The 26,879-nt window shown below is 39.3% G+C and overlaps 2 protein-coding genes across 2 annotated transcripts; one reads left to right on the forward strand and one right to left on the reverse strand.

Moving 5' to 3' along the window:
• Positions 1-1,254: 1,254 nt before the first annotated feature.
• LOC139744101 (uncharacterized) lies at positions 1,255-9,737 on the reverse strand. The gene is made up of 5 exons (XM_071654557.1): positions 9,438-9,737; positions 7,079-7,184; positions 5,415-5,521; positions 3,933-4,105; positions 1,255-2,673 (listed from the first exon to the last, which is right to left on the reverse strand). Exons 1-5 carry the CDS (start codon positions 9,553-9,555, stop codon positions 2,398-2,400), a joined length of 780 nt encoding a protein of 259 aa, XP_071510658.1. The 5' UTR covers positions 9,556-9,737; the 3' UTR covers positions 1,255-2,397.
• Positions 9,738-23,897: 14,160 nt separating this feature from the next.
• Positions 23,898-25,439, forward strand: LOC139744088 (muscarinic acetylcholine receptor M2-like). The gene has a single exon (XM_071654545.1). The coding sequence runs from the start codon at positions 23,898-23,900 to the stop codon at positions 25,437-25,439; it is 1,542 nt and encodes a 513-aa protein (XP_071510646.1).
• Positions 25,440-26,879: the final 1,440 nt, after the last annotated feature.

The raw sequence follows: 26,879 nt of genomic DNA on the forward strand, positions 1-26,879 counted from the left end.
TGGATTAAGGTTTTGGCCCTTAAGCAGGGAGAGCAAGGTTCAAGATTTGTCCAGCCCATTTTACATCCATGGACAAGCTATTTCACCCACTACACTGTATGTCCCTCTAGACCCAGACCAAAGCTATGGAAGGTCTGTCAATACTCCCGCAGCAAAATCAAGGAGATTTTAAAGGGCAATCAAAAGAGAAGCTTGCATGCTTCATACATCTGTAATAACAGAGAAAAAAAAGTAACACATGTACAGTCAAACCTGTCTATAGTGGCCGCTATAGACAGGTGGCCGCTACAGACATGAGGCCGCTAAGGCAGGTTTGACTGTAATTCCTGGATGAGGGAGATTTTTATGTTCTCTTATTTGGTCTGCAAGAATCTTTAGCTAGTTGGAGAAGGCAAACTTTACCAGAAGAAGAAGAAGAAGAAGAAGAAGAAGAAGACACAAGGAGATTTTGAGGTTTGCAGGCAGCCTCCCGCAAAATCTGGGAGACTTTACAACTGTGGTATGATAAAGACTAATAGCCAAGACCCCTGGAAGAACAGGGGTCCGTTTCATGAAAGTTGGCAGTTTGGACAAATTATCAACCTCTGACAATCACCATGGTAACAGCCAGTGACAAGAGTTTCTCGTGCAATCAAAACCAAAATGTCGGGAAATGACAAATTATTTGGTTGATGAAATTCCAGCGTCAAGATGTTTTTATTGCTACTGACTGACAAATTGCCTTACAATAGCGTAAAGAAGCTTGTCATAGCTAGTACTAATAACACTGATAAATTCACTGCTTATTTATGTCCAAAGCAGGGCAATTTGTCAATCAGTTGCAATAAACTTTTCAGTGTTGATGAATTTCACAAAACACCCCCCCCCCCCCCCCCCCCCCCCCCCCCCCAGTGTTGAGGTTAAGTGGTGAAATATTGGATGGATGTGACCAGACCATCATGATGACAGGAAAGGAAAGGGAGAAAATGAACTGGTTGACAAGGATTTTCTACCAAAATACAGCTGATGCCAAAAAAAAAAAAAAAAGAGGGTAAAACCAAAACAAAACAGTCAAATGAAGGGGTGAAGAATCACTTACGAAAGTCAGTTTGTCACTAAGGTAAGATTTGACATCTACATATTTTACACTATAGCTCACAGTAAAAAAAAAATAGTAATAACAATAACATAGAATAAACTCCAATTAAAGTCAGACCCACCATTTAACAGTGACATCCAGATTGTGGCATGATAAGCATTCTCATTTTCCCATCACATGACTCCAGATCTATGTCCTTGCAATTACCACTTTTGGATGTAATTACATTGAGAGTGCCTCAGCCAATTAATCCACTACACTTTCACATACACAAGGTTCACTTAATTATTCCTCGCTCAAGATTAAGGTCACTTCTCTTTTTTTCTTTTATCCTATAAAGGCTAATTTTGTCCATTTGATTGTGAGTACATATAAATGTATAGGTGTAAATATAGGATAACATATACACATGTATCATATTATGCCAACTCCATTCAGAAAAAAAAAATGAATGTACATGTAGATGTGAAAGTAAGCAAACTTCACCTGCCACAGTGCATAAAAGGAAACCCTGCAAAGTACTTAATGCCTCTTATACAATCAGGTTACATATTCTATAATTGCTATTATTTACATGGTGATAATATGACAAAGTAAATCAGCTATGACTGCAGAAGAATTCAAGCGCAACATCATTTCCATTATTTTGTTTTCGGTGATGAATCTGGTACACTAAATTTCATAAGATTTGTACATTCATTAGGGAAGTATCAGGACAATGCGATAAGGCAGTGGTTTTTCATTATACAAAGATCTGTTTTGCTCTTTTGAGCTTATAATACTTGTGCAGACTGATGAATTTTCACAATATAATGGTGCATACATTTGCTTGACACTGAAATCATACTTGAACCTTACTATATTTGCTGCCCTTTTCTCCATTTATATTCTCTGAAAACGCTTGGTAAGAGAACAATAAAGCATGAGAGTAAAGAATTGCTTAAAAATGGAGATTTCAATTTTTCTTTTTGATTGTCCCTGAGATGTACCAATTTGGTCAATCATACACAATCATGATGGAAGCTTTTATACAAGAGAGTAAGTCATAAAGATCAGTTTGACAAAGGCCTACTAAATATCCCCTACAGCTTTTTCATGCCTTAAAGGGACAGTACTTCCCTTCACTGCAAAAGTGGCTAAGAGACTTTTCTCCAACTTTTACTAACAATCATCATTATAAAGTCATTCTAATTTTTATCCAAAAATAGTCACACACATATAATATATGTTAGGGTGATCCCATTCCCTCAACATTGCTCACATGCACACACAGACCGTCAGTCTCATTCAGAGAAAGAGGTAAAAAACACAAACACCCATCACCATAGGAACGGGACCAGCACAGCGGTCTTCTTGAGGTATTCCTGGTACTTGGGGTCACTGCCCCACCTCTTCATCCCGTGTTTCTCCAGGAGTGGGATGCCGCTGACTCGGGTGAGGAGGAAGGTGACAAAGATGGGGGAGACTGCCGTGAGATGCTGCCAACCAGAGAGGGCGGATGAAGCGGAGATGTAGAGGCCGAGCCAGCAGAGGATCTCGCCAAAGTAGTTTGGGTGTCGGCTGATGCTCCAGAGACCAGTCGTGATAAATTTGCCCTGATGATGTTGAGAAGAAACAAGGGTCAGGAATAAGATGAGGTGGCAAACAGGCAATAGAGGAGGGACAACACTATTGTCTGCAAACATTGCTACAAGCTCTCGATGACTGGTTTTCAAAAATGAGTAACTGAAAAATTCTATTCTTGAGAGTTCAGTCACCTACTGCACTTTCACACAGAGTCAACTATCATTATTATCAGATTTGAAGCATGTACCTACTGAGGGTGCTGGTTCAGCTTTCATGTCATCTTAATTTAACTGTCCACCCAGAAATGAGACTGAAATGAAATCCACCACCACATTTTCAAAAAAAGAAAAAAAAAAGAGAGAAAATAAACTGACATTTGAACTGAATGTCTCGAAGGAAGCTATCAAGGGCTCAAGTTACTCTCATTCATCACTGTGTTCGAAGTTGGGTTTGATGTAGGTACGTAGGTCCAACCTGCAGGGCGGGCAAGCTCAAATCTATGGTCACATGACATCTTAGGTTGGTCATTGATAACCTATTTATAATCAATTTTCGGTGCTACAAAAAAAAAAAAAAATAATAATGAATGTTTTTCATTCGTGCAGTAGACAGAATATTTCACCTCATGAAATATTCTGTCCATTGCGCTCATAAACATTCACTATTTGTATACCACTGATCCTGAAAGCACCAAGCAGGGCAAGGATGACGATTCCTTTGTTACTCCTCAACTGCAGGATTAAATTGCAGAAAATAGGGTTTGAAATGCTCAGTCACTGCTCGACATAAGTAATGCTACCTAGCTAGCACATGTGCATACCACTCCTCAAAGGTGGCAGTCTCTAATGGCTTGTCAAGTGTACTGCTGAGTAGTGAAGATGCTGCTCACATCCCAACAGCAACGAAGCAATTTATCTAACATTAATCTATCCATACACATGTAGATTGGATGGCCTAAATTCATAGAATAACAGATTTTTTTTACCTTGCTAGGAAGGTAGATATTCATTAGAATTGTGGTCAATCAAGCATTCCAAAGTAGATTATTTGTACCCCACTCATATCCGTTTCATTATGACAAATTCATTTTGAAAAGGACAGTATGTTGCAATAGCACTGATTTTGAAGTGTGGTCAAAAAGTGTATGAAAACAGGTCCTATATGATTGTCATTAGCCATGAAACATTCCTCTCCAAAAAACACAACAAAATAACAGTAACAAAGAAACAAAGAAATAGGGAGATAAAATGAAGCAAACTAAACCCTGCTTCAAGAAACTAAAGCTTACAACATTATCTGGGTTGCCCTTGAACACTGCCTTCTGCCTGTCAGCAATGACCTCCATGAGGAATCCCACTACCCACATGCCCCATCCAACGTAGTCACGGACGCAGAGGGGCTTGTCCTTCTTCACTCCATTGAGGACAATGGTTGGAGACAGGGTTATCCACACCCATAAAGCTGTTGGGGTAAATGATTGGTGAAGATTTACTCATTACTAGTGAAGACCTCCAAAACAGGGAGTCATCTCTATATGCGTGTAAAGTAATTACAAAGAAAGAAGCGGTAAAATCAAATGTATCAGAGAGAATTCACACTGGGTAAGCAATAAGTAAGCTCTAACTGTGGTCATTATATCTTCTAACATTAACTTCACGGGCTGACTTTGAAATGCATGCATATGAGCAATGTTATCAATTGTTAAGAAAATGAAAACTACTCAAACAAGGTATTGAAATATCAATGCAACATTCTTTAATACCGGATTGAATTTCTTGAATAAATATCAAACTTGACTTAACTGAAACTGAGTTATCTCGGGACTTATTTACACAAGTGTGACAAAAATTTCAAGATCTTAAAAACAAAAAAAAAGGTCTCATTTTATACAATATTGGGATCATGAATCAAATGTTTCTCTTTTTCTTAACAAAATCACTAAACTTTCATATATCATGTTCATACAATTATGACCTAATCACATTATGACCATCATTCACAAAAGCAGCCCTAATATGCATGGCTATATAACAAGAGCAAATAATTCATACTGTTCAGCACATATACCGGTACACCCTATATTCACAACATATTACAAAGTTCAGAAGATAGCCCAGGTGCTACATAAACAGTAACCCGATTGCCTAGGGCAAGTGTTTTTGAACAATGAGAACAAATCCTTTCCCGAAGTGGACAAGCAAAAAGTTTTGAAGCCAGTTCTTTTTTCGCTTATTTCCCCTGACAAACCCACAAAGTCAACCATACAGAAGCCCAAAGATAATGGCTGTTTAATGATGCAGCACACTTTCTATTTCATTTCAGTAACTTTCCAACAATTTTGTGAAGAAGCCCCAAAGAGTTTTTTTGTACACATGATTTTTCTGTGTTATTTCTGTATATTTTGGACTTTTGGGCAAGAAAAAATGTTCGGGTACGTGTTCTGCTGCAAATTTGAAAATCAGTTTGCCTGACAAGGGCCCTGTTTTATCAAGATAAAGTTAGCATTGATATCACAATCAACGCAAGTGGTTCACAATCAACGCTAACTTTATCTTGATAAAACAGGGCCCGTGCAAGCGGTAAAATATGTAGCACCCTGTAGCCATCTGATTGAAGTGCGTATTTCCTTTAATAAAGGGCTTCTTCCATTGTCAGTAGAGATATGCATGTAAAATTCATATACTATCGCCTGAATAACATGCTTGGTTGCAGGGAGCATATTTCACTTGAAGAGTAATGGGAAGAATGGTACATGGATCACACAATGTACCTTGGATAGTCCAATACACGAAGAAAAGTGCTGGGCTGTTCCTTGCTTTGTTAAACCTCCTGTCAAAACTGTCTGCTAAAACTCTCGAGAACAGGTACAATCCTAACCTGCAAGGCAAATAAAGATACTCCTGAGTATGACATACAGAGTAAATTGGTCACTTGAATGTTACTGCATGATGTATTTCTAGGTGCTCCACCTCATCCCTAGCCTTTTGTCAAGGCCCTCTCGCTGTAATGGGCGAGCGAAGCGAACCCAGCCGAGCTCGCCAGCGCGAGGGCCTTTTGAGATCTGCTTCACACATTATTATTCATGACACGTGAACCCTTCTGAATACTAGTACTCATTTTAACGGGTTCCGGTCAACCAATGGAATGGCGCGCTCCCCGAATCCTCAGTCTTGGTGTTGTCATGCCTGTTCGCATGCATCACTGACCACCCGCAGAGGTCTGCCACAGAACTCTACACACTCTGTGTGTAGAGTTCTGTGAGGTCTGCGGTGGGGTTCGAGCAGATCGGGTTCGAGCAGACAGACACGCTGATTGGTCGACTTTTGCTCCCGAAATCGGGGAGCAAAAGTTGGTAATTCAAAGGGCTAACAAAAGGATGCGAAGCAGATCTCAAAAGGCCCTCGCGCAACCCCACTCAGCTGGGCTCTCTTCACCATACAGCGAGAGGGCCTTGACAAAAGGCTACCTCATCCCCCACCTCCCTCCACCCAAAAAATAAAAAGAAAGAAACTGGAGCAAATAATATTTCAAAATTTTAATAAATATCAATGCTACACAAAGTGATCATTTGTCATTACAAGCATACAAAGTGCACATTACCAGAATCGATTCTGACATTTAACACTCATTTACTAACAACTGCAACAGTTCAAACTTGATAACAATACTATGAGCTTGGTACCCATTTCAATTGACATAAAAAACTTCGAAGGTCACTGACTATTGTAGACTTTTGGATCTAAAGTGAAATTCAGCTTTTTCCTACGACCAAATAAAAAAAATTAATAAAACAATCATGCAAATTAAACAAATTTATTAAAACTCACAATATGTATAACTAATTCACTGGTATCAGTGGTATCAAGACCACAGAACCAAAAAAGAAGAAAGAAAAAAAGAATGAAAGTCTTAGCCACAAGTACCAACCCTCCAATACTCCAAGGTATTGTAGGTTTAGTCAAACCTGCAAAAGTTAATAGTACTTATCTGGGGACTGACTAAGCTCAGTGCTCAGTCCACTCTCTGCGTGCCATGGTGTAAACCCTGTGTTATCCGAGTTCACAATGCATGAGCAGTTTTGGAAAACATTCTGTTTTTCACAGCCAAATACATATATAGAAGCATTTATACTAGAAATGAAGCACATCAAAATTGTAGTGAAATTTGCAAGCTTTGCTTCGATGTTGATGTTATGACAAATCTGGGACTGTTTTTCTTGCAAATGGCCAGTATTCATAACAAATTGGCTTGTGAATTGTTCTGAGCTCGAGCAGAATATGTTGCTTAAGTTGGCAAGCCATTGACAGTGTCAGGCATGTGAACATGGAACACAAAGACTTGAATCATTAAACTCGATCCGTCAATAATTTGAATTCCTGGACAGACCAAGTCCTGAGAGGGGAAAGGTAAGATGTAGTTAAGAAATCTACAAACCTTAGAGCCCAGACGGAAACAAGACCTGTCTGGATGCGTTGTCTTAGATACCATGTTCCTCCCCAACGCAACGTCTGAAGTGCCAGAAACAAGAACGTCCCACTCCCTACAAAAGAAGAAACAAAAAATACAATGCATGTTTTCTCAAATCTAATTCAAGCTTATGTTTGTTTTCAATTGTTGTCTTGCTACTCCTGACAAACTTTTATAGTTGTCACACTCTCCTAAGAAATACTGGTACAAAGTTAGAGTGTCAATTTGCCCAAAGTTGAAATCTTGCATTTGCCAAGTGCTATATTCATGATAATACCATCATACCAGTCTTGGGTATACATCAGGTACTGAAATGCATTAACACACGCCGATATTATCAGAAAATAATCATTCTTTTAATCGTTTGGTCATTTACTGTATAATCTTCAAAATATGATTCTACAGTGTATTTTTTTTACCACTACACCGTTACTAATACAAAATATGCCTGCTTTTTTAAATGCTTCATGTTCAAATACACAACCACCACTATAACATCCTTACCAGTACCATAAACATGCCATTTGCCCCCTACTGGCCAAATCAGACTGCTGACCTGACCCTAATGAGTAAACACCAATCCTGGCTTAACCATATTAAGCCTCTGGAGGGAGATACCCTGGGGCTTTTCATAGAGGACTATGTGATTACAACGTTTTCAATTCGCCCAGTTAACAAGGCTAGTAATTAATCAATTTTTGCTATATGTATGCTGTGTGCTGTGGTTGTTGCTTTTGTTTTAATTCTCGAGGGGTGAATTTGGACTATTGCACAATACCACTACTACGGTACTAGTAAAACCAATGTTGTTGAGACCTTCTGGTACATTACTTGACTACTGTACTGTACAAAAAAGGCTAATTCCACCAATTCCTCCAAAGGAACATTAGATCATGTCCACACAAAGTCAACGTGCTTTGCTACTTCACCCTGCCAGTTCTGAAATATGACACCATGACCGCGATCCCTTCATCCAGGCAAAGATCATGAAGCTGGACACGATTCAGAGAAGGTATGCACACTTTGTGCCAAACCGGTATCATAATGCCTCAAGCGTATCGGAAATGCTTGAACAACTTGGCTGGCCTTCACTTCAGAGAAGAAGAGAACTTTCAAGGCTGATCATGCTGTACAAGATGCACAACTCACTGGTAGACTTCAACGTGGACCACCACATCCAGCCCATCACAAGACAAACAAGGACAGTTCATCCATATGGCTATCTGGTCCCCATCTCCAGGACAGAACAACATAAACAAGTACTCCTTTCCTCGCACAGTACGGCAATAAACAGCCTGCTCCACATCCTGGCACCGACTGTAGAGGTTTTCCGTCATCACCTGATGGAAGACGTGGAGTAGATGGAGCAACAGGATTTCACTTGCATCATATAAAATGCACCTTGCATCCAGGCACTGCACACTCGGGTGCCCTTGTGATATGCACACACACATATGGAAATCTCCATGAATCTCCCGGATTGAAGGAGGCCAAACAGAAGAAGTGGACCATCACAGAACAAGCACTATCACAGCCATGCTTCAAAAACTACAAAGGCCATCCCTGCAAGAAAGAAGAGGGCAAGCAAAGGTTGCAACAATGTTCTGCATTAGGAACTCAATGATATCCATCCAGTAGCAGTTCTGACACCATCACTACCTTCTTCACAAAGGGGTCATGACCACGAACACAAGTACTTCAAAGAAGTTTCTTCTCAGATGCAACTAGGCTTTAGAACTAATTACCCCAGGCTGCCATCTCCCATACCTCTCTGTCAAGCGTAACAAGAGAGGTACTCAAGATCCAGCTCCAGATACGGATACCTGTTTTTTAGCTGCACATATACAAATGTATAGTTCCATGTAGACTTATTCTTAATCCAGACACTGTATCGTATGCATGCACAGCACAACAGTACAAAAATACATCTGATGGTGGCCTGTGCTTATACTCTAGTGAAGAAGAAGAAGAAGATGCAACAATAGTCTGCAACACTGCCATGCCACGAACTACCATGCATGACAGCATTACTGTACCATGATGATTAGGGCCTACGCTCCGCTTGAATTGGCTTTCTTTGCTTTGAACCACTCAGACTAGTAAATTTACTACCGTACCCTTGTCTGTATATGATCGTCACTGAATATATGACCTTAGGCTTAAGTTAGACTGTCCACTTGTAGCTACTTCAAATAGCCTATGCTATACACTCATTAGTTGAAAAAGTCATGCGTTGTCTAACGACTTGATCGGTAGACTCTATGCCAATTGCCCTCAGCACGGCGAGGCTACGATGTGTGTGAGTGCATCGAGTGCGAGTGGTCACCTGCTAGATCGTAGAACTTCTCCGTCTTCAACAGAGCGGCCACGGCGAAGCAGCCCCATTGAATCCCCAGGTCCCAGGCGGCGCTCCTCACGAGCAGCGAACTGGCCGCGCTCCCCATTGCAATCGTTTCGTCCGGACTCAGACCCTCCACCGGTTTCAGAGTGACGCCACAAGTTGGCTGGAGCAGAAGCAATGGTAAAAAAGATGTTTTGCTGGCTGTAAAGTACTCGACACAACGGTAGGACGGTCGTTAGAGTAAGAGGTGGTCATTTAAGACGCGATTTTCATCAGCACACTCGACTCATGTGTATCAGCGTTGCCAGGTCCCAACAGAGCAAAATCACCAAAAGGCTTGTAAAAAATCACCAAAAGCCATCAAAAATCACCAAATTTGGAAAAGCGTAGGTAAAGCTTCAATTTCAAGACAAAATTATATCAATAAACCTTTATCAAACACTGCGCGAGTCTCGGTGCAATTTTCGGCGCACCGTAGTCACACACACTAAGTGCAAAATGTGTACGATGTGTATGGATATAAGACTATGAGTGTTTGTGTGTGTCGCTGTGACCAAAAAAAAAAAAGGGGGGGGGGGGGGGGCACATGTTATGTTTCTGCAGGAAATAAGGGGAAAACTTTGGGCAAAATGCATTTTCTTTTTCAATTAGTGTGATTATTTTTTATGGGTCTAAAAATCACCAAAAAGTTACCAAAAATCACCAAATTTTGATTTGGTTACCTACCAGGCTAAAATTTTGTCACCAAACAACTTCAAAAATCACCAAATTTCACCCTTTTTGGTTCCCGAAATCACCATCTGGCAACACTGATGTGTATCACTAAACTCGGGTTTGCTGTACATTTATGTTACGCAACCCCATGCAAAAATATGTATGGAACGCTTTATAACACTATTATTTTTCATTATTGTCATCAATTTATTCTCCTTATTAGATAATTGATCAATTCATTAATTAATTCATTAATTTATTTATTTATTTATTCGCTTACTTATTCATTCACGGATTTAGTCATCAATTCATTTTTTTTTCTTTTTCCAAAGTGTGTGGTGTTTAGGCCCTACATGCTTTGTTGAAGTAATAACAACTACAGAGATTGTGATGTCATGATTGTGCCTGCCTGATGATGGGTGTTTCCTCGCACGCATCGTGTGTACGGAGCGATTTCACCCTGGGAAATAATATTGGGTGCCGAAATAAATGATCTTGTCGCAGATTTAATCACATGTTCTAATATGTTTTAATCTAAACAAAAATTAAAATCAATGTTACTTAATGAGTTTATAACCTGCCTGTTTAGAATTTTTTAACCTGTTATCTGCATTATTCTCTTTCAATGCATGGCGGATCAACCTGCAGTGTACGATTGCTTGCTCTCTGGTTCCAGCGTTCATGCTCCCATTATAAAATCACTACACGTATAGTATTTACATTTTGAATTTGAACTCGTTATGAACTTGATTCTAGACATGTGCTCGTTTGCTTTGGTGTATCTACTAGTACATGTATAGGCCTATGCTATTTTTTTTCACTCAGTTCTTATTCTTTGGGTCTTGTTTTTTCCTTTTCCTTATTCTTTTCTTTTACTTCTTCTTCGCTTTGTATACCTTTCTATTCTAGCTTTCATAGTGTCGTCATTAGTACTTGTGTCCTTTCTCCATTGCATAATAAATTTACATTGGTATTTTTCTCCTGGAACCTGCGTTTACAAGCTTTGCTTTTGCGGTTCCATCATATTTCACATGTCATAGAGAATTGTCTTATGTACATGTATATGCTGACACACTTTCCATTCATTACCCGCTTTGATATCATATTTTTTATCTGCTTGTATTCTTTTTTATATTACTTAGTATATGTATAGATGTCAAGTGAAATATGAAAATAAACGTGCTGGAACTGTTCACTGTGTCTGCAGTGTAAGACCAGCGCAGTTTCTGTTATTCAATTCAATTCAATTCAATCAAATGCCAAGAAGCGACTAAAATAAATTGTATGAATACGCGATAAGACATTTTCCCTGTAGACATGAGTTCTTGTAAGGCCAAGGGGTTATATTATTACAGAAGAAATCGGCTCTGATGATACATTTTCATTAACCAATTTCTTATACAGTATATTGACTTTAGGACCCTTTTTTTGTCTGCTCATTTTGTTTTGATTAGTTTAAAAGAGAGCATGCATTTCTTACATTGCTTGTTCTCTTTGTATGATCGTTTGTGTGTCCCCGTTTCAATAAAAAGAAAATCTAGCCAACTCTTATTATAAGTGAGAAAACCAAACAAAAAAATTATTATAATCAATTCTATGCGTGTGTTTCTTCAGAAAAGATATGTTTAGAATCTCACATTTTCGTATAACAGATGGCATAACTTGGAATTAAGAAGATAGAAAATACAACAGAAAATAAAATCAAGTACTAGTATACTAGACAAACGTCGAGTAGCTATGCTGGATACCGCCAAGAAGATCGGCGTCTGTCATGTTGTATCATTCTGTGCCCTCTACGTTGGTTTACTTTTACAGGATACCTCCAGCTCTCTTCTCGATCGCACGTTACACCGCACATGCATCTCTGTCATCATATCGTGCTTCTCATAAACCTGTTCAGAAAAGACCGTCGGTATTAAATCACCGTTGGCGCAAATGATTGATACAGCTATCATAAGTATATAAATTTAAGCGCACCTAGCAATGAAAATGGAATGGAATGAGTTGTTGCCTAGCTGCAGAAGGGAGAGTATTCTAGGATTGACGGCGCCATGTACGTTGATGGGTTTCATGACACGCTGAACATTGCATCGCCAGAGCTGCGCCACTTTTCTAAGAAGAAGCTGAACAAGTAGTAGAAGAAGAAGAAGGAGAAGAAAAAGAAAAAGAAGATGATGATGAAGCAGAAGAAGACGAAAGAGAAGAAGAAGAAGAGGAGGAGGAGGAGGAGGAGGAGGAAGAATAAGAATAAAAAGAAGTAGACGACGACGATGAACAAGAAGAAAATGTGATGGCAATGATCTAAATGGTAAATCATCTCACAAATAGTAATTGTGTGGATCACACTTTTTAAAATCATGTTCAAGGCCGGCGCAGCCGTGGGGGCCGTTGGGGCTCGGGCCTCCACACTTTTTGTGCACCATACAAAGGAATACATAAGGTGTCATCACTTTTGGGCCCCCACACATTTTTCAACCCGGAAGTACGTAAGTGGCACTAAAATAGAAATAGATAGAGATCTTGAAGTGTGGCGGCGGTATGGTTATGTGTTTTCTCTGAAAAACTTTTTTTATAACACCCAGAAATGGGAGGCTTTTTCCATTTATTATTATTATTTTTTTGCTTGCTTGTTAGCTCATGAAACCCGGAAGTAGGCCCCCACACTTTTGAAAACACTGCGCCGGCCCTGATGTTAATGGCTCGGAGAGCTGACTTCAATACCTCACCACTCTATTATATTTCCAACGTGCTTGATGAGAAAGCGCCTATAAAAAAGCACTTCACTTTATTGAATACCATTTCACAATTCGATGTGCAGCTAAAATGGAGAGAAAAATGAGCTGCAGTGAATTCCTCAAATAGTGGATCCCTTAGTACATATTATCAACTCATCGCTTGCAACTGGCCATGTGCCAAATAGCATGAAAATTGCGAAAGTAATTCCTATTTATAAGAAAGGGGAGAAGGATGATGTCAATAACTATAGACCCATATCTTTATTATCTTCTATTTCTAAGATTCTTGAAAGAATAGTCCACATCAGGACAGTACGTTTTCTTAAAACCTGCGACATATTTTCAAACTTTCAATTTGGATTCAGGGAAAATCACAGCACAACACACGCACTACTTGCCCTCATCGACAAAGTCACACACGCACTCGACACACTTTCACACACAATAGGTATCTTCTTGGACTTCTCCAAGGCCTTTGACACGATTAACCACGGAATACTTCTCGCCAAACTGTCTCATTATGGAATACGTGGAAAGGCCTTGGAGTGGTTCACGAGTTACCTATCAGAAAGATCCCAATTTGTACATGTCAACGGCTTTGACTCTCAAAGTAAAAATATTGCATGTGGTGTTCCACAAGGGAGTTTATTAGGCCCATTGTTATTCATTATTTATATTAATGATTTTCATAGATCCTCGGAGAAACTATCATTCATATTATTCGCGGATGACTCTAATCTTTTTTTTTCCCACCCTGACCCAAATATCTTAATAAGAACAGTCAATGAAGAATTGATAAAGGTCATACAATGGATATACGCAAACAAATTGTCATTAAATATTCAAAAAACAAAAGTTATGCTTTTTAGTAATTCTTTAGATAGCCTCCCAGGCAATATAACATTTGATATTACTCCCTTAGAAGAAGTTTCTTCTTTTAAATTTCTTGGTGTTTGCGTTGATAACAAGCTTTCATGGAGGAATCATATCGATAACATATGTAAAATTATTTCACGTAACATTGGCGTAATGAATAGATTAAAATATTATCTTCCTTCATCTGCATTATTAACTCTTTATTCTAGTTTGATACTCCCTTATTTAAACTACGGGATTCTTGCTTGGGGTAATACATATCAGATGTTACTTGATAAACTTCTTTTATTGCAAAAGAAAGCGCTTAGAATTGTTTTTAATTTACATACCCGAGAACATACAGATGCTTTGTTTTCTGACCATAAAATATTAAAAGTAAATGATTTGTATGTGTTTCAACTTGGTCAGTTTATGTTTAATTACAACAGTACCTTTTTACCTAAAATATTCCACGATTTATTTCATCGAAACAGTCATGTTCATAACTATCCCACGCGACGATCCCACGAATTCCATCTTCCGTTAATGAGAACCGCACATGCCCAAAATACATTTCTTTATACCGGACCCAGACTTTGGAATAATTTAGATAATAGTTTAAAAGATTCCCCCAAATTTGTCACATTTAAATATAAACTCAGAAAACATTTACTTTCTACTTATAATCTTAGATAATTTAAATTGCTATAATTTATGTTTGAGCTTTCACCTATCCTGATGTCGCAGCACTTGGCGTGTTCTGTGTGCAGACCTCTCTTCTTTCTTCTCTCCTTTTCCTTTCCTGTCTATTATTCTTCGTAGACTTGTATTGTTACAGTCTTCTCTCCTCTCGGTACTGTCTCGCGTCCAACAGTGTATATGCGTGTGGGTAATTGAATGTGTGTACGAATGTATTGTCCTTGTCATATTTTCCCGGTACACGTGGTTCAATGAACAGTGTCCGGGCACTATAGCATTGGTATTCTATATTTTTTTCCCGACCTGTGTATCTCAAAATAACTACATGTATATTGTTATAGAATAGTATATCATTCACTCATTATTTATCTAGCGATCCACGTCCGACAAGCTTTGCTTTTTAGTGGATCACTATTTTCCATGATCGAATTTATTTTCCGCTCGCCCACGTAGTATTTGTACAGTGTTCCTCTTTATTATTGTACATATATGTTGTTCTATAATTTGTCTCGTATATTACATGAATCTTTTGCAAGCGTTTGAACAATATCATTTAATGACATGTATACATTGTACTATGTTTTTGATTTTCGTTGAGTGGAAATAAACTATGATTGAATTGAATTGAATTGAATTGAACGTGAGGGGAAATTTGAGTAATCAAAAACGACTATGAAGATTTAATTTGTAATAGCGTTACCTAAATTCTGCAAGATTCTGAGATACCTAGAATCTGCACAGTACCCATTATTAGACTACTGCAGACCATGAATGAAATGACCAATGATTTTTCAAGTATCACTGATTAGGCAGAATGATGGTATTTTGAACACAAATACACCGAAACTATACTTGTATTCAACATTATGTTTCTATTCTTAACCCCATGGATGGTGTATTCTCAAATTGTTTTTTTATATCCCATTATAATGTCTTACCGCTTTTCTTCTTCAACGAAGTACACAAAGAAACGCCAACACACATTCATTTGATGTGGCCAAGCAGTTTGATCAGAAATTGATTTGGTATGAATAAAACATTTGCATAAAACAATGAAATTGCGCGGTGTGCCTTCATCAGCTCGTGATAAATTCCCCAAAGAGAAACACAATTCATTTATGCTGCAGTCGTGACTGTGCTTGGCATAAGTTGTTTCATAATTATGTGAAGCTGAATTGGGTTCAAGTACGTCTATCTATGATCTATGATTGTAAATAAGGTGAATGAAAAAAAGGCGATCCGCTAAAGTATCAGCTATCAGTCTTTGCATTTCCAGAGGATATTTGAACAAGTAAGATATTTTCCAAATCTGAAATGCTCCTATATACTCACACGATCTTAAAGGGGATGGCAAGTAACTGATCAGTGGCAATCAGTGGGAATGCTGGGGAATGATTGTTCCAATTCTTGTGGGATTCATTTCAGAGTACATTATGTATCTATTGTTGTGTGAAATTATTTGCTTCAGAATGGTCTCATTATATTCAAGTAATGTGCAGTTTAATGTTTCCAGGTTAGCGTGCCTGATGTACAGTGACGGGGCGATCAAACTGCACATTACTTGAATATGAGACGATTCTGAAGCAAATGATTTTCACACAACAATATATATATAATGTATACTCTTAAATGAATCCCACAAGGATTGGAACAATCATCCGTCAGCATTCCCACTGATCAGGTACTAGCCATCTCCTTTAAACCTCACAGAACATGACACTCACCTCGCAACAAACAGCTGTGATACTACGTGCATATGACTACAAAAGGAACTTGAACGCGGACTGTTATACCAACTAATGATGTAAACTAAAGCCCCCGTTCCACTATCACGATTTGGACCCCGATCTGTCCCGATCTAGCAGATCGGGAGAGAGCGGCAAAAGCGTACGGGGATCGGAAGCATCGTAGCAGCAGCGTGTGGAGGTCGGGGTTGGAGCGGGCAGTTTTTCAGATCGGGAAGAAATTTTGAACCGGTTCAAAATTTCTTCCCGATCTCCCCGATCAAAATTGACATATTTTTAATCGTACGGCAAGCGGGGAGAGCGTAGTGACAGCGTAAACGCAGCGGGGAGAGCGTAATGACGGCGTAAAGCGGGGTTCCCACTATCACGATTGGCGCCACGATTGAAATCGTGGTCTTAATCGTGAAGGAATCGTGGTGATCTTATCAGATCTTGACGTCAGTCGTGGCAATCGCATTAATCGTAGAAAAATTTTGGACTGTTCAAAAATTTTCTACGATTAACACGATTAATTGTTGATCGAGATCATCGCATCAGGTTGTCTTGGATCGTATCAAAACGCAGCAAATCTCATCTAATCGTACTTCTTAATCGTGTTGATCGGGATCGACTTTTTCACTTCCGTCCTACTTATATACATATATTCATTCTTCTTTTTTTATATTTGCCCTTATTTTGCTCCAAGATCGTACGTATTTTGTATTATGTATTTTCATACATATCATTATTATCACTATACATTGTTTTACCATAACACAGACGCACAAAAACGGAGTTCCCCGTAATCAATTTGGGGTAATTTTTTAACAAAAAAAAAAGAGCAAAACTATAATGACTGTGGTATGTCTGCACGTATTGACTAAGGTCAGTATAAAAATGAGAATGATTTCCTGAATCGTGCATGAGCACACATCAAAGGCAAATTTGATTACTTTTTATAACTATACTACAGTAATTGTTGTTGTTGGGTTGTTTGTTTGTTTGGGTTTTTTTTTTTTTGGGGGGGGGGGGGGTAAAGTATTGTTTCTTGTGTATATAATTATCAATCGCTGTTGTTGTTTCATCATCCATCATTTGACCCCTTCACATCTATTGTAACAATTTTCATGTTTTCTTTTTTTTTGTGGTTTGGTTTTTAGAGGAAAATAGCTGTGTCTACTCTTATTAAACTGCAAAATCCATTTAGTTAAGGATTGTTGTCAGATGATGCAGCCAAGATCTAGCAGCCCATGTCAAGTGAGCATAAGAAAGAGTAGTTGTGTCTTCATTGAGTAAGCATGTACACTTTAAAGATGGAGCAAAAACTGCAAAACTGTACTTTTGAGATTGAATAGGGGAGGGCTGGCACAATGAATCCTAAAATAACACTATTGAAAGCAGAATGTTTCTCATACCCCACGAAAACTTTTGTGACTTTTGAAAAGTGACCATTGTCACTATTGTCATTTTTCACATAGAGGTTAGTTGATAAGACGTGTAACAATACCCCTGCGAAATAATTTTGCTTCAAACTTATTTTGTGTTAAAAAGTGATATTAGGGGAGTTACTTTTCTGTTGTGTGTATATCGGTTTTGTTAAACGTTGTTGAAAAAAACTATTTATCAAGCTAAACTCACCAAACTTTCAATACCCCATGAGATAACGACATTTTGAAATAGAAAGGCATATATACGTACTATGCGAATATGAAATCAAACACATAAACAATAAGTTCGGTCAACTTTCTTATACTGAGCCTATAACACATAATAATGTCAGCATTCAAAAAGATCCAATCCTCTCTTTAAGCTTCCATTTCATATTTTCTTCATGTGTTTCAAAGGAAGGCAAAACATTTGTCTTTATCTTTTTTCTTTTTTTTTGTGTGGGGGGGGGGGGGCAATGATTTGATCTTGCGTATGCAGTTGTTTTTTGTTTGTTTTTTTTTAAGGGGAGGGGGGTGCTGAGGCCGAGCATGTCGATTCAATAATCTTTAGGTTGAATTAGAAAAGGGAATTTCTGACGTTGTGGCTGGCCTATATAGGCGCTGCTTTCTCTCTGATGATAACGTAATTGTCATTCGCAATATTGCAAAGGTCACGTTGTCGTCATCCTCAGTCAACCCTTGCCATCATCAATGGTTGTGGATAAATAGGCCTAATCACTCTTAAGAAGTTAGAGAAATAATGAAAGACATTGTCAGTCGGACTATAATATTCCCATTCGGGTCCAATCGCGCCTTAAATCGAGTCGCTTTTGATCCCGATCGTGAAAGATATCGTATCTTATCTCAACAGCCCGCATTGCTTCGCGGTATTCGTACTGGAACGTATCAGAACACAGCTGCACGCACCAGATCGGGGATCTCGATCGTAATGATCGTGTTAGATCGAAACCAATCGTAGACTCAATCGGGACAATCCTATCGGGTCATATTTGAATCGGAGACCACATCGTGACAGATCGTATTGCTTGAAATAGACCAATCGTGACCATATCGCATCCCAGCGAACCAACACGTATTGACTCGCATAACCTCGTATCCAAACGTGAAGTTTCAGACGAGTTGAACAAATTTTCCACGATCAGTTACGAATGTCCAATCGTGGCGTTCGCAATGGATCGCACGATAGTGGGAACCCCGCTTTAACGCAGCGGGATGAGCGTAACAAGGTCTTTCTGAGCGTAGTAACATCGGCACAAGAACGGGAAGTAATTTTAGCTGTAATTTTCGAAGAAGAAGAGATGAAGAAAAAGAAGAGAAGAAAGCAGCGAAGCAGGTACCCGAAAGGCGAAGAAAGAGAGACTGCACGTGATGCTGAAAGAGGAGGAAGAGGATATAGCAGAATTTTGAAGAATATGAAATCATCTACAACTGGAGGAAGACGGACTATAAAAGCAAGGACATCAAGAAAAATCCTTTGAAAAATCAGCACGTCTTTGTTTATACAATGCATTGCTGCAAAAGAACCGTGAGTTGAGGAGGCTCTTCAAGTTCAAGTTCAAGTTGATTTATTTCATTTCCAACAAACAAATAATAAAAAATACAAAGAAACGCTCATATACACAGACGTCATGAAATCAGTACCACAATGCGATGAACAGAATAACATTGTAAAAGAGATGCAGGCAAATTATCAACAGAGATACAAATAACAGTTACGTCACTGTGGTAAATGCATACAAAATATTGCTGGAAATGGAGGGGACTGCTAAAAAGCAGAGCTTGTAGTATTAGAATGCAGTCCCCTCATAGAGAAAAATATATAATTGCAAAAACCAACAACAACAAATTTCCCTAAGCGGTAGCAAAAAAGAAAAGACAGACAGAGTAATACACACATACATGCACACATACGGACGCACATTAACAAACACATGGCGGCTCTCTTGTAAGGAAAAAATTGATGAGAGGATAGAAAGATATAGTAGTGAAGAAGGTAGTAAGTCCGAGGTGGACAAGGGGGGGGGGAGGGGGAGAAGGGGAGAGGAGAGGAAAATGGTGGGTCATAACCAGGGCACTGGAGGCACAGAAGCACGGGCTCGCTGATGAAGAAAGAGTAGTGAGAATAACGAAGCAACAACAACTTTGAAAATCAAAAGTAAAAAAAAAAGAATGAATCTTCGAGGTCCACAGTATATTTCTTCGGTTCTGCATGCTAATAAGTTGACTGACTGCTGACCCACAGTCGAATCGGGGTACATCGGGGCACATCGGGCACTTTTCAGCTCTCTGAACGGGGTAACAGCGTGATAAGATCGTATAGATCGTTCAGAGCGTAGATACAGCGTGCATTGATCGGATAACATCGGCAACATCGCACTAACAGCGTAGCTACATCGTTCTAAAGCGTACCGGCAGCGGCAGAGATCGCAATGTCTAAGTCCCGATCATCGTAGTAAGAGCGTAGCAAGCACTTGGTAGTCGTAACTGCAGCGTACTTAGAGCGTTCTAACATCGTACTGTGTCCAGATCGGCTCAGGTTTTACCCGATCCTTCCCGACCTGAGAAAATTGTCAAATCGTAGCGAGAACGGCATAGTGGAACGGGGGCTTTAGGAAGTGATTTGATGTAAATCAAATGCAGGTGTAAAATGCACTCCAGAATATAAGAAAGAATGAATAATAGATACTTCAGAAAAGCAAAATTAACTAATACAAAGTACTCACATAGGCAAAAATAAAGTGTTTTTTTTTTTTACTTTTTTTCTGCGGACCTATACGCCCACAAGCATTTGCTGCTATGATAGGGTTCCCAGCACATAATCGTTGTCATCCAATATGAATGTATAACGTACTCTAGACTACTTTGAATTCATGTTATGTTATGTAATTATAGCCTTTATAATTATGTTGAATTTGCTCAATATATTGTGTTACATTTTATTGATCTCTGTGGATGTATGTTCCAAACACTGCATAATTTGTGTGGAAACTTAATAAACTAAATGAAAAACAATCGATCATATCAATGTTTAAAAAAAAAAACTTTATTTTTGCCTAGATGTGAGTACTTTGTTTTAGTTAATTAATGAACTTTTTTTTTCCTTTTTGTGTGTGAAATACACTTAGGGCTACTCTTAGAACAAAAGCGTACATTCGAATTCAAAGCAATAATCATTATTGCGCAATTGTTATGTGGTTGATGGGTATATCAATCTGGTGGCATATATCAGTGACTCTTCTTCTGTTCAACTTGAATGATAATAATACCAATTCCATGCCTGACATTCTATTGTTCTCATCGCAAAAACAGAGCGGGAAAGCATGGATTTTGGCGCCAACATTTTGTAACAAACCAAGTGTTGTATTCACTTTGTCGTGTAACTCCATTCGATGTGTTCAATGTCTGATGCATATCATTTTTGTCTCCTTCATGACTATATGGCGTGACTATAATGGAAAATATATTATTTCCACAGTACTAGTATATTTACACAATGGAGCAGATACAAGTAATATGCTTGATTACATGCATGATTCAGTGACCACAATGCCCGCGATGTGATATATGATTCGATAGCTCCGACGCTGTCACTCCATCAAGTCTATCTTTAAAAATTCAGACATCACACCAGTTGTGAAGCATACATCTTTTTCCTATTCTCGTACACATACACACACACACACACACACACACATACACACACACACAAACACACATACTAATTTCGTCACTTCGTTGACAGAGCAGACAGACTTTGGCAGGTAGGGACTGAGAGGCGTATCATGTCGTCATTTTGACCGATACTTTTAACCTGCCGAGAGAACCCCGAGATGGATGATAAAACCGATGTCAAAACCTGTAATTTTGTCCTTTTCTATCTATAGGTTTTGGTTGATCTGATGCTTGAATAATACCATCTCTTATTCAATATGTTTCTTCATGGTAAAATCCCCTATAAGTGTAGAAATCTTATGATTGAAAACGCTCGTAAGTGTATTTTCGAGTTCGGTGTAAGAGCTGATGAAACTGAAGAGTTTACCGAAGGGCTTAATGCATCACACCTCTGCCATGATTATGTGTGCACAACTCCTGCTGAATATTACACAGGTTTTTCTTCTTAATAGATTCAGCATTAGAGTGCCTCATTAATTACCAACTCAATATGCTATTGGTCGTGTTGTCTTTACTTTGGCGCGGATATGACAAGAATTTGGACAAATACATTCAAGATCGCATTACTATCAATTACTAGGGGAAACGGGTCCCCAAGCAAACAATGAGCTGAAACATGATTTGTGTGATAGGAGGTAACCTGCGCGCTTTTGTATTGGTGGATGGAGGAGGAGGGGGGTTCGACACAGGCAAAGACGGTAGGATATTCCAGATAGGCATAACGCCTATACGTCTTGCCTGTCTTTGAGATGTCACTGAGCCACACGATAAAGTCACGTTTTTAATAACAGCTATAGTTTCTGAACTCACGCCTTTTTCTTTATTAGTCACGTAGGTCCTAGTTCCCTATTACCACAGGGAACACACACACAAACACACACACACAAACACACACACACACACACACACACACAAACACAGAACCCACAGGCGCTTGATTTACAATTAAGTGAGATGATTTTATGGTGTAATTATCAGCGAGAGCTGTAACTATATACTTTATAATTCAAAAATCTCGATTCTCCTGTAAATATGCACGCAGATATTAGCATCCACAACGATGTCGTCGGTTTGATGTGTCTACAGTGGACACGAGGAAACAAGTCTTCATGCTCTCCATGATCCAGGGTATGTTAAACCCGTTGCCACGGTAAGGAGTTCGGAAATTTGCTACGTGGTGACGTCATAAGAAAAATATAGAAAAGCATAGACGCACACACGCTCACTCAGCACTCATACTCACACGTGTGCACACAAAACACGAGCCCACGCACCCGCACCACCACACGAATTATGTGTGTATGTATGTAGGTATGTAAGGGTGTATAATAAGCGTGTATAGATAGAAAGAAAAAAGATAGATACGATTATTGCAGATGCCTCGGACGTGGTCGTTAAAAGACCAACACCTGTATATTTTCGCTCATTCTTGAACTTACAAGCGTCGACTGAGGGTATCATCTGTATTTTTCTCGATTGGGAAAAGTGGTTTCCTGCACAAGATAATTGTATTAGGTGCGTACATTAATTTTCTGATGGTCATTGTGTACTCTTACATCAGTAAAAGAAGATGTTCTGATTTTTCGTTTTCCAATTTGTTGAAATGTATATAAGTTTAAGGTAAAATTCAAGTTGTATGATTTTTTCCTCCTCTCAGTTTCGATTTGTCGTCGGTATTTATTTTCAGACCACCCTGATGGTGATATTTGATTAATCTAGATATAAACGATGGGAATATTTTTGTCGTCCTGAAGAACAAAATTCCCCTGTATCCTCCGTAAAGTTACACGATTCTGTATGACGACTGCAACTTTTTGTAACTTTGTGATAACTGTCGTTTGAGTTTGTCGTCAGTTCGTATTGATGTTACATTTTAAAGTTGCTAGTGCATCGCTGATAAATTAATTCATTGCTAAAGAATTAGACACGTAATTACGTGTGTTTCATTGCACATAAAAGGGGATAATTATATCCTAACATTTCCAAAGTTTCAAATTTATGTGAAATGTTAAATCCGCTCCTTTTTAAGTTTTCATGGTGCATGGTGGTCCAAAAGAGTAACTTTGAAACATCTGTTCTGGAGACATGTTCCGTGAAACCACTCTCAGGGCAAATAAAGAGTGTTCATTCAAACACATTCGTCTGCACATTCTATGGACAGGGTGGAACTATTTGACATTTTCGAGTTGGTATTGAAATCGTTTTAATTGTCAGATGATTCAAAATACTAATGCTACCAGAACCTCTTGACTTACATTTGTGAGAGAGAAGTTGTATACATGTGATAGTCACGTAATCCGGTAATTATTCTTTAACTCTTTGATTCCCTTACAGTGTCTGTGAAATCAAAAAAGTTATCAAAAGATATACCTTACGGGAATGCGGGCCATGGTATCAAAATAGAGTATACATGTATTCTTGAAGATTGCAACAAAATAAATATACTTCTGAAAAATTCTTAATTTTACAGGAACTTGGTATGAAGAAATAATCATCTCCTGGTCTTTATCTCGGTCTCTGCAGCTTCATGACATCCGATGTGTTTAGTCTTTATGTGATCGAGATAAGATAAAGTGCATGGATGCGATAGGAAGAAAGATGGCTAACCTGTCTAATTTCAATGCCTCACGGGACGGGGACGTGCCTGGGCCCAGTGCGACATTCAGTGTAGCGGTTTTCATGCTGTTTTTACTATCTTTGATAACCATCTTGGGAAACAGTTTGATTTTGCTTGCATTCGCCAGCGAGAAGAAATTGTGGACGTATCAGAACCACTACATCTTCAATATGGCAATTGCGGATTTGCTGATCGGGCTCACGTGCATGCCTCTTCGCGCCACAGTGTTTCTATTCAATGGGACCTGGATTTTTGGGGAACCCCTGTGCATCATCTTCATCGGCGCGCAAAACGTGATCCTTGGCGTGTCCGTCCTTGGGGTGGTGGTGATCTGCGTTGATCGCTACTTGGCGACATTCTATCCTTTAAGACATTACCGGAGGAAACGCAAGCGCACGGCGTGGATAATCAACATTCTCACATGGCTGATTCCTTTTTCTCTTTGGGCGGGGCTCAGCATCGCCTGGGACTTTGTGCGTCCCAACAATCAGCTAGCGTTGACCGGCTGGTGCATGCCGAACTATGCTCTGTCCGTCGAGACCAGCGTTGGTGTGGTCATACTTCGAGCTGTGTGTCCGTTCCTCTTCATGCTCGTTCTCTACCTGTGCATTTACTTCCGTCTGAAGATGGATCGAAACAAGCGCTTGGCAGCTCTTCTTGCTCAAACACAAGGCAAGTGGCGATCATATCCCAGTACGGCGCGGGCTAGATCAATGGATGCGATTGACCGAGAATTGAAGCGGAGCGACCTTGGCTTTGGGCACCATAACATCCCGAAGACCAGACCGATCGGTGGGATAGGGATACCCGATCAAAATACACATTGTGGCAATGACCTACGACATGACTCAGAAAATGACACCTTCGAGGAAACCAACAGAATCAGAAGTCTTGGGCATGACTGCATCATATCAGCCATCACCTCTGTACACACGAGTTGTACCCGTGACCAAATAAAACTGGATCTATCTCCATCGTACAGCGTTCCCAAACATCATGATTCTCACACTTCTCCGAGCAACAAAGCAGCTGTTGGAATAAATCCGCCATCATCTACTACAGCGTCCTGTCCTGAAGTCGTTTTCCCAATTGGTACGTCCAAGAGAGAAGGATCCGAGTGGTTCGATGGGCGAGCATGTCTCGACACTTCTGCAAATGTCCCGACTACGATTGCCCTCTCCCGCACGCCATCGATGTCGAACGAATCCCTGCAATCCGAAGTCGAGCTCTCCCCGCGTCCCGCTCATCACGAGTCCGAGTCGAGCAACAGCAAGGCCATGAAGACGCTCACGCTGCTGTTGCTGGCCTTCTTCATCACGTGGTTTCCAAACTCAGCTTACCTGATCATTTATTCTTGCTTGAGAGATTGGCTCAACAGCCTACCCATCATGCCTGTTATTTCGCAAGTTCAGCAGGTTTGCAGATGGATATCCTACGCCAACAGTCTCATTAATCCTGTAGCGTATGCTATGGCCCAGCCTCTGTTTCGCCACGTTATCAAGAGAAAATTCTGCAAAAATTAAAGGCCGAAATGACAGATCGAATTCGTATCATTCATTTCTTCAGCGTTCATTTTTTGTTTGTTTGTTTGTTTGTTTGTGTCGCACCAATGAAAACGAGGGTACAAGGACGAGTGAGAAATTGTCATCATCTTTTTTTGAGGTTTTACAAACTAAAAAGAGAATACTATTTGGAGTAGCAAATAATTGTTCATGACAGGGCTCATAAAACATCTTAGCGATGATGACGTTAGCAAATTTGAGTTGTTTGCCGGTACACTTAAGTACACAGGTAGCCCAAGTTACGACGATGGTTATTGCTATATCGCTTCCCCATTCTATCACTTTCAAACGATTCACACGTGTCAAGTGTAAAGTAGAGATAAAAATGTAATGGTGGTGATTATCACTGATAGATAATTTATGACAGAGTTTATGAAGTAATGGCAGCCATTTGCTTAGAAATAGCTTGACAGGATGCTACATTTCACAGTCGTGCACGTAGAGATCGAAGAAACGTATTACATCGAACATTAATGTTGGTTGATATTTACTCCCATTTTCACTGCTGATGGGGGGGGGGGGGGGTTACATCTAAGTATCATGTAGCTCATAAATCAAGCAAGGCCCCATCAACTACATCTTCATACATTAACGCAGTCATAAAATTCATGTGATGGATGATTTGACAGCCAAAGGAGAATTTGGGCAGTGAAGAATCGTACTGAATAAAGGTTTATTGGATTATATCAGTGCTTTTACGATGAATCGCACTTCTGCGTTGCCATGACACTATTTCTGAACTTGATCTAAATAGTTTCGCATGTTCTTTTAGAGATGAATTCCAAGACTGAGGCATTATGGGTACTTTCATTGACCAGATCGATGATTCACTTGGAAAAAAAAAATCTTCAGTGAAAGTCCAATATCATGCATATAATGCGCAATCTATTTGAACGTGTGTGATTGATGTGTTTTGATGGACTCAATGCAGTACGTAGTGCAAAGCGGAAGTGAAGATGGAATTTTATCAGACATGGCACAATATGGCATTGGATGTCGACAACAAAATGATGATATTTCGAATTTCTACCATTATAGGATATTATCTCAACTGAGAATTGATATCTGCTGCTCCCAAACACAGGAAACAAATTTAAAAAGTAAGATAACGATTTCATACTTACTGCTTCCCATGCGAAAGATAACTTTTTCTTTTTTTCAGCTAATAATATGTTAATCTCTGTACTTCGTATTAAATAACAGGCCGGTTTCTCTTTTCTTTGTTTGTTTTTTCTTCTTGCAAAACCTCGGTAATAAAAATTATGATGGTTCAGAGAAATCAAAGTTGATAGTCCAATTCTATCTTTTTTTCATTTCTGTATAAGATCTGACTGGTGATGTCTGGATCAGACAATTTTGACTGAATGCCAGAAAATTTTGTTCGAGAAAACCAACTCTAAG

This window comes from Diadema antillarum, unplaced genomic scaffold (genome assembly GCF_040938485.1).
Source record: "Diadema antillarum isolate AM-2024a unplaced genomic scaffold, OU_Dant_1.0 seq00001136_RagTag, whole genome shotgun sequence".
Classification (NCBI taxonomy): Eukaryota; Metazoa; Echinodermata; class Echinoidea; order Diadematoida; family Diadematidae; genus Diadema; species Diadema antillarum.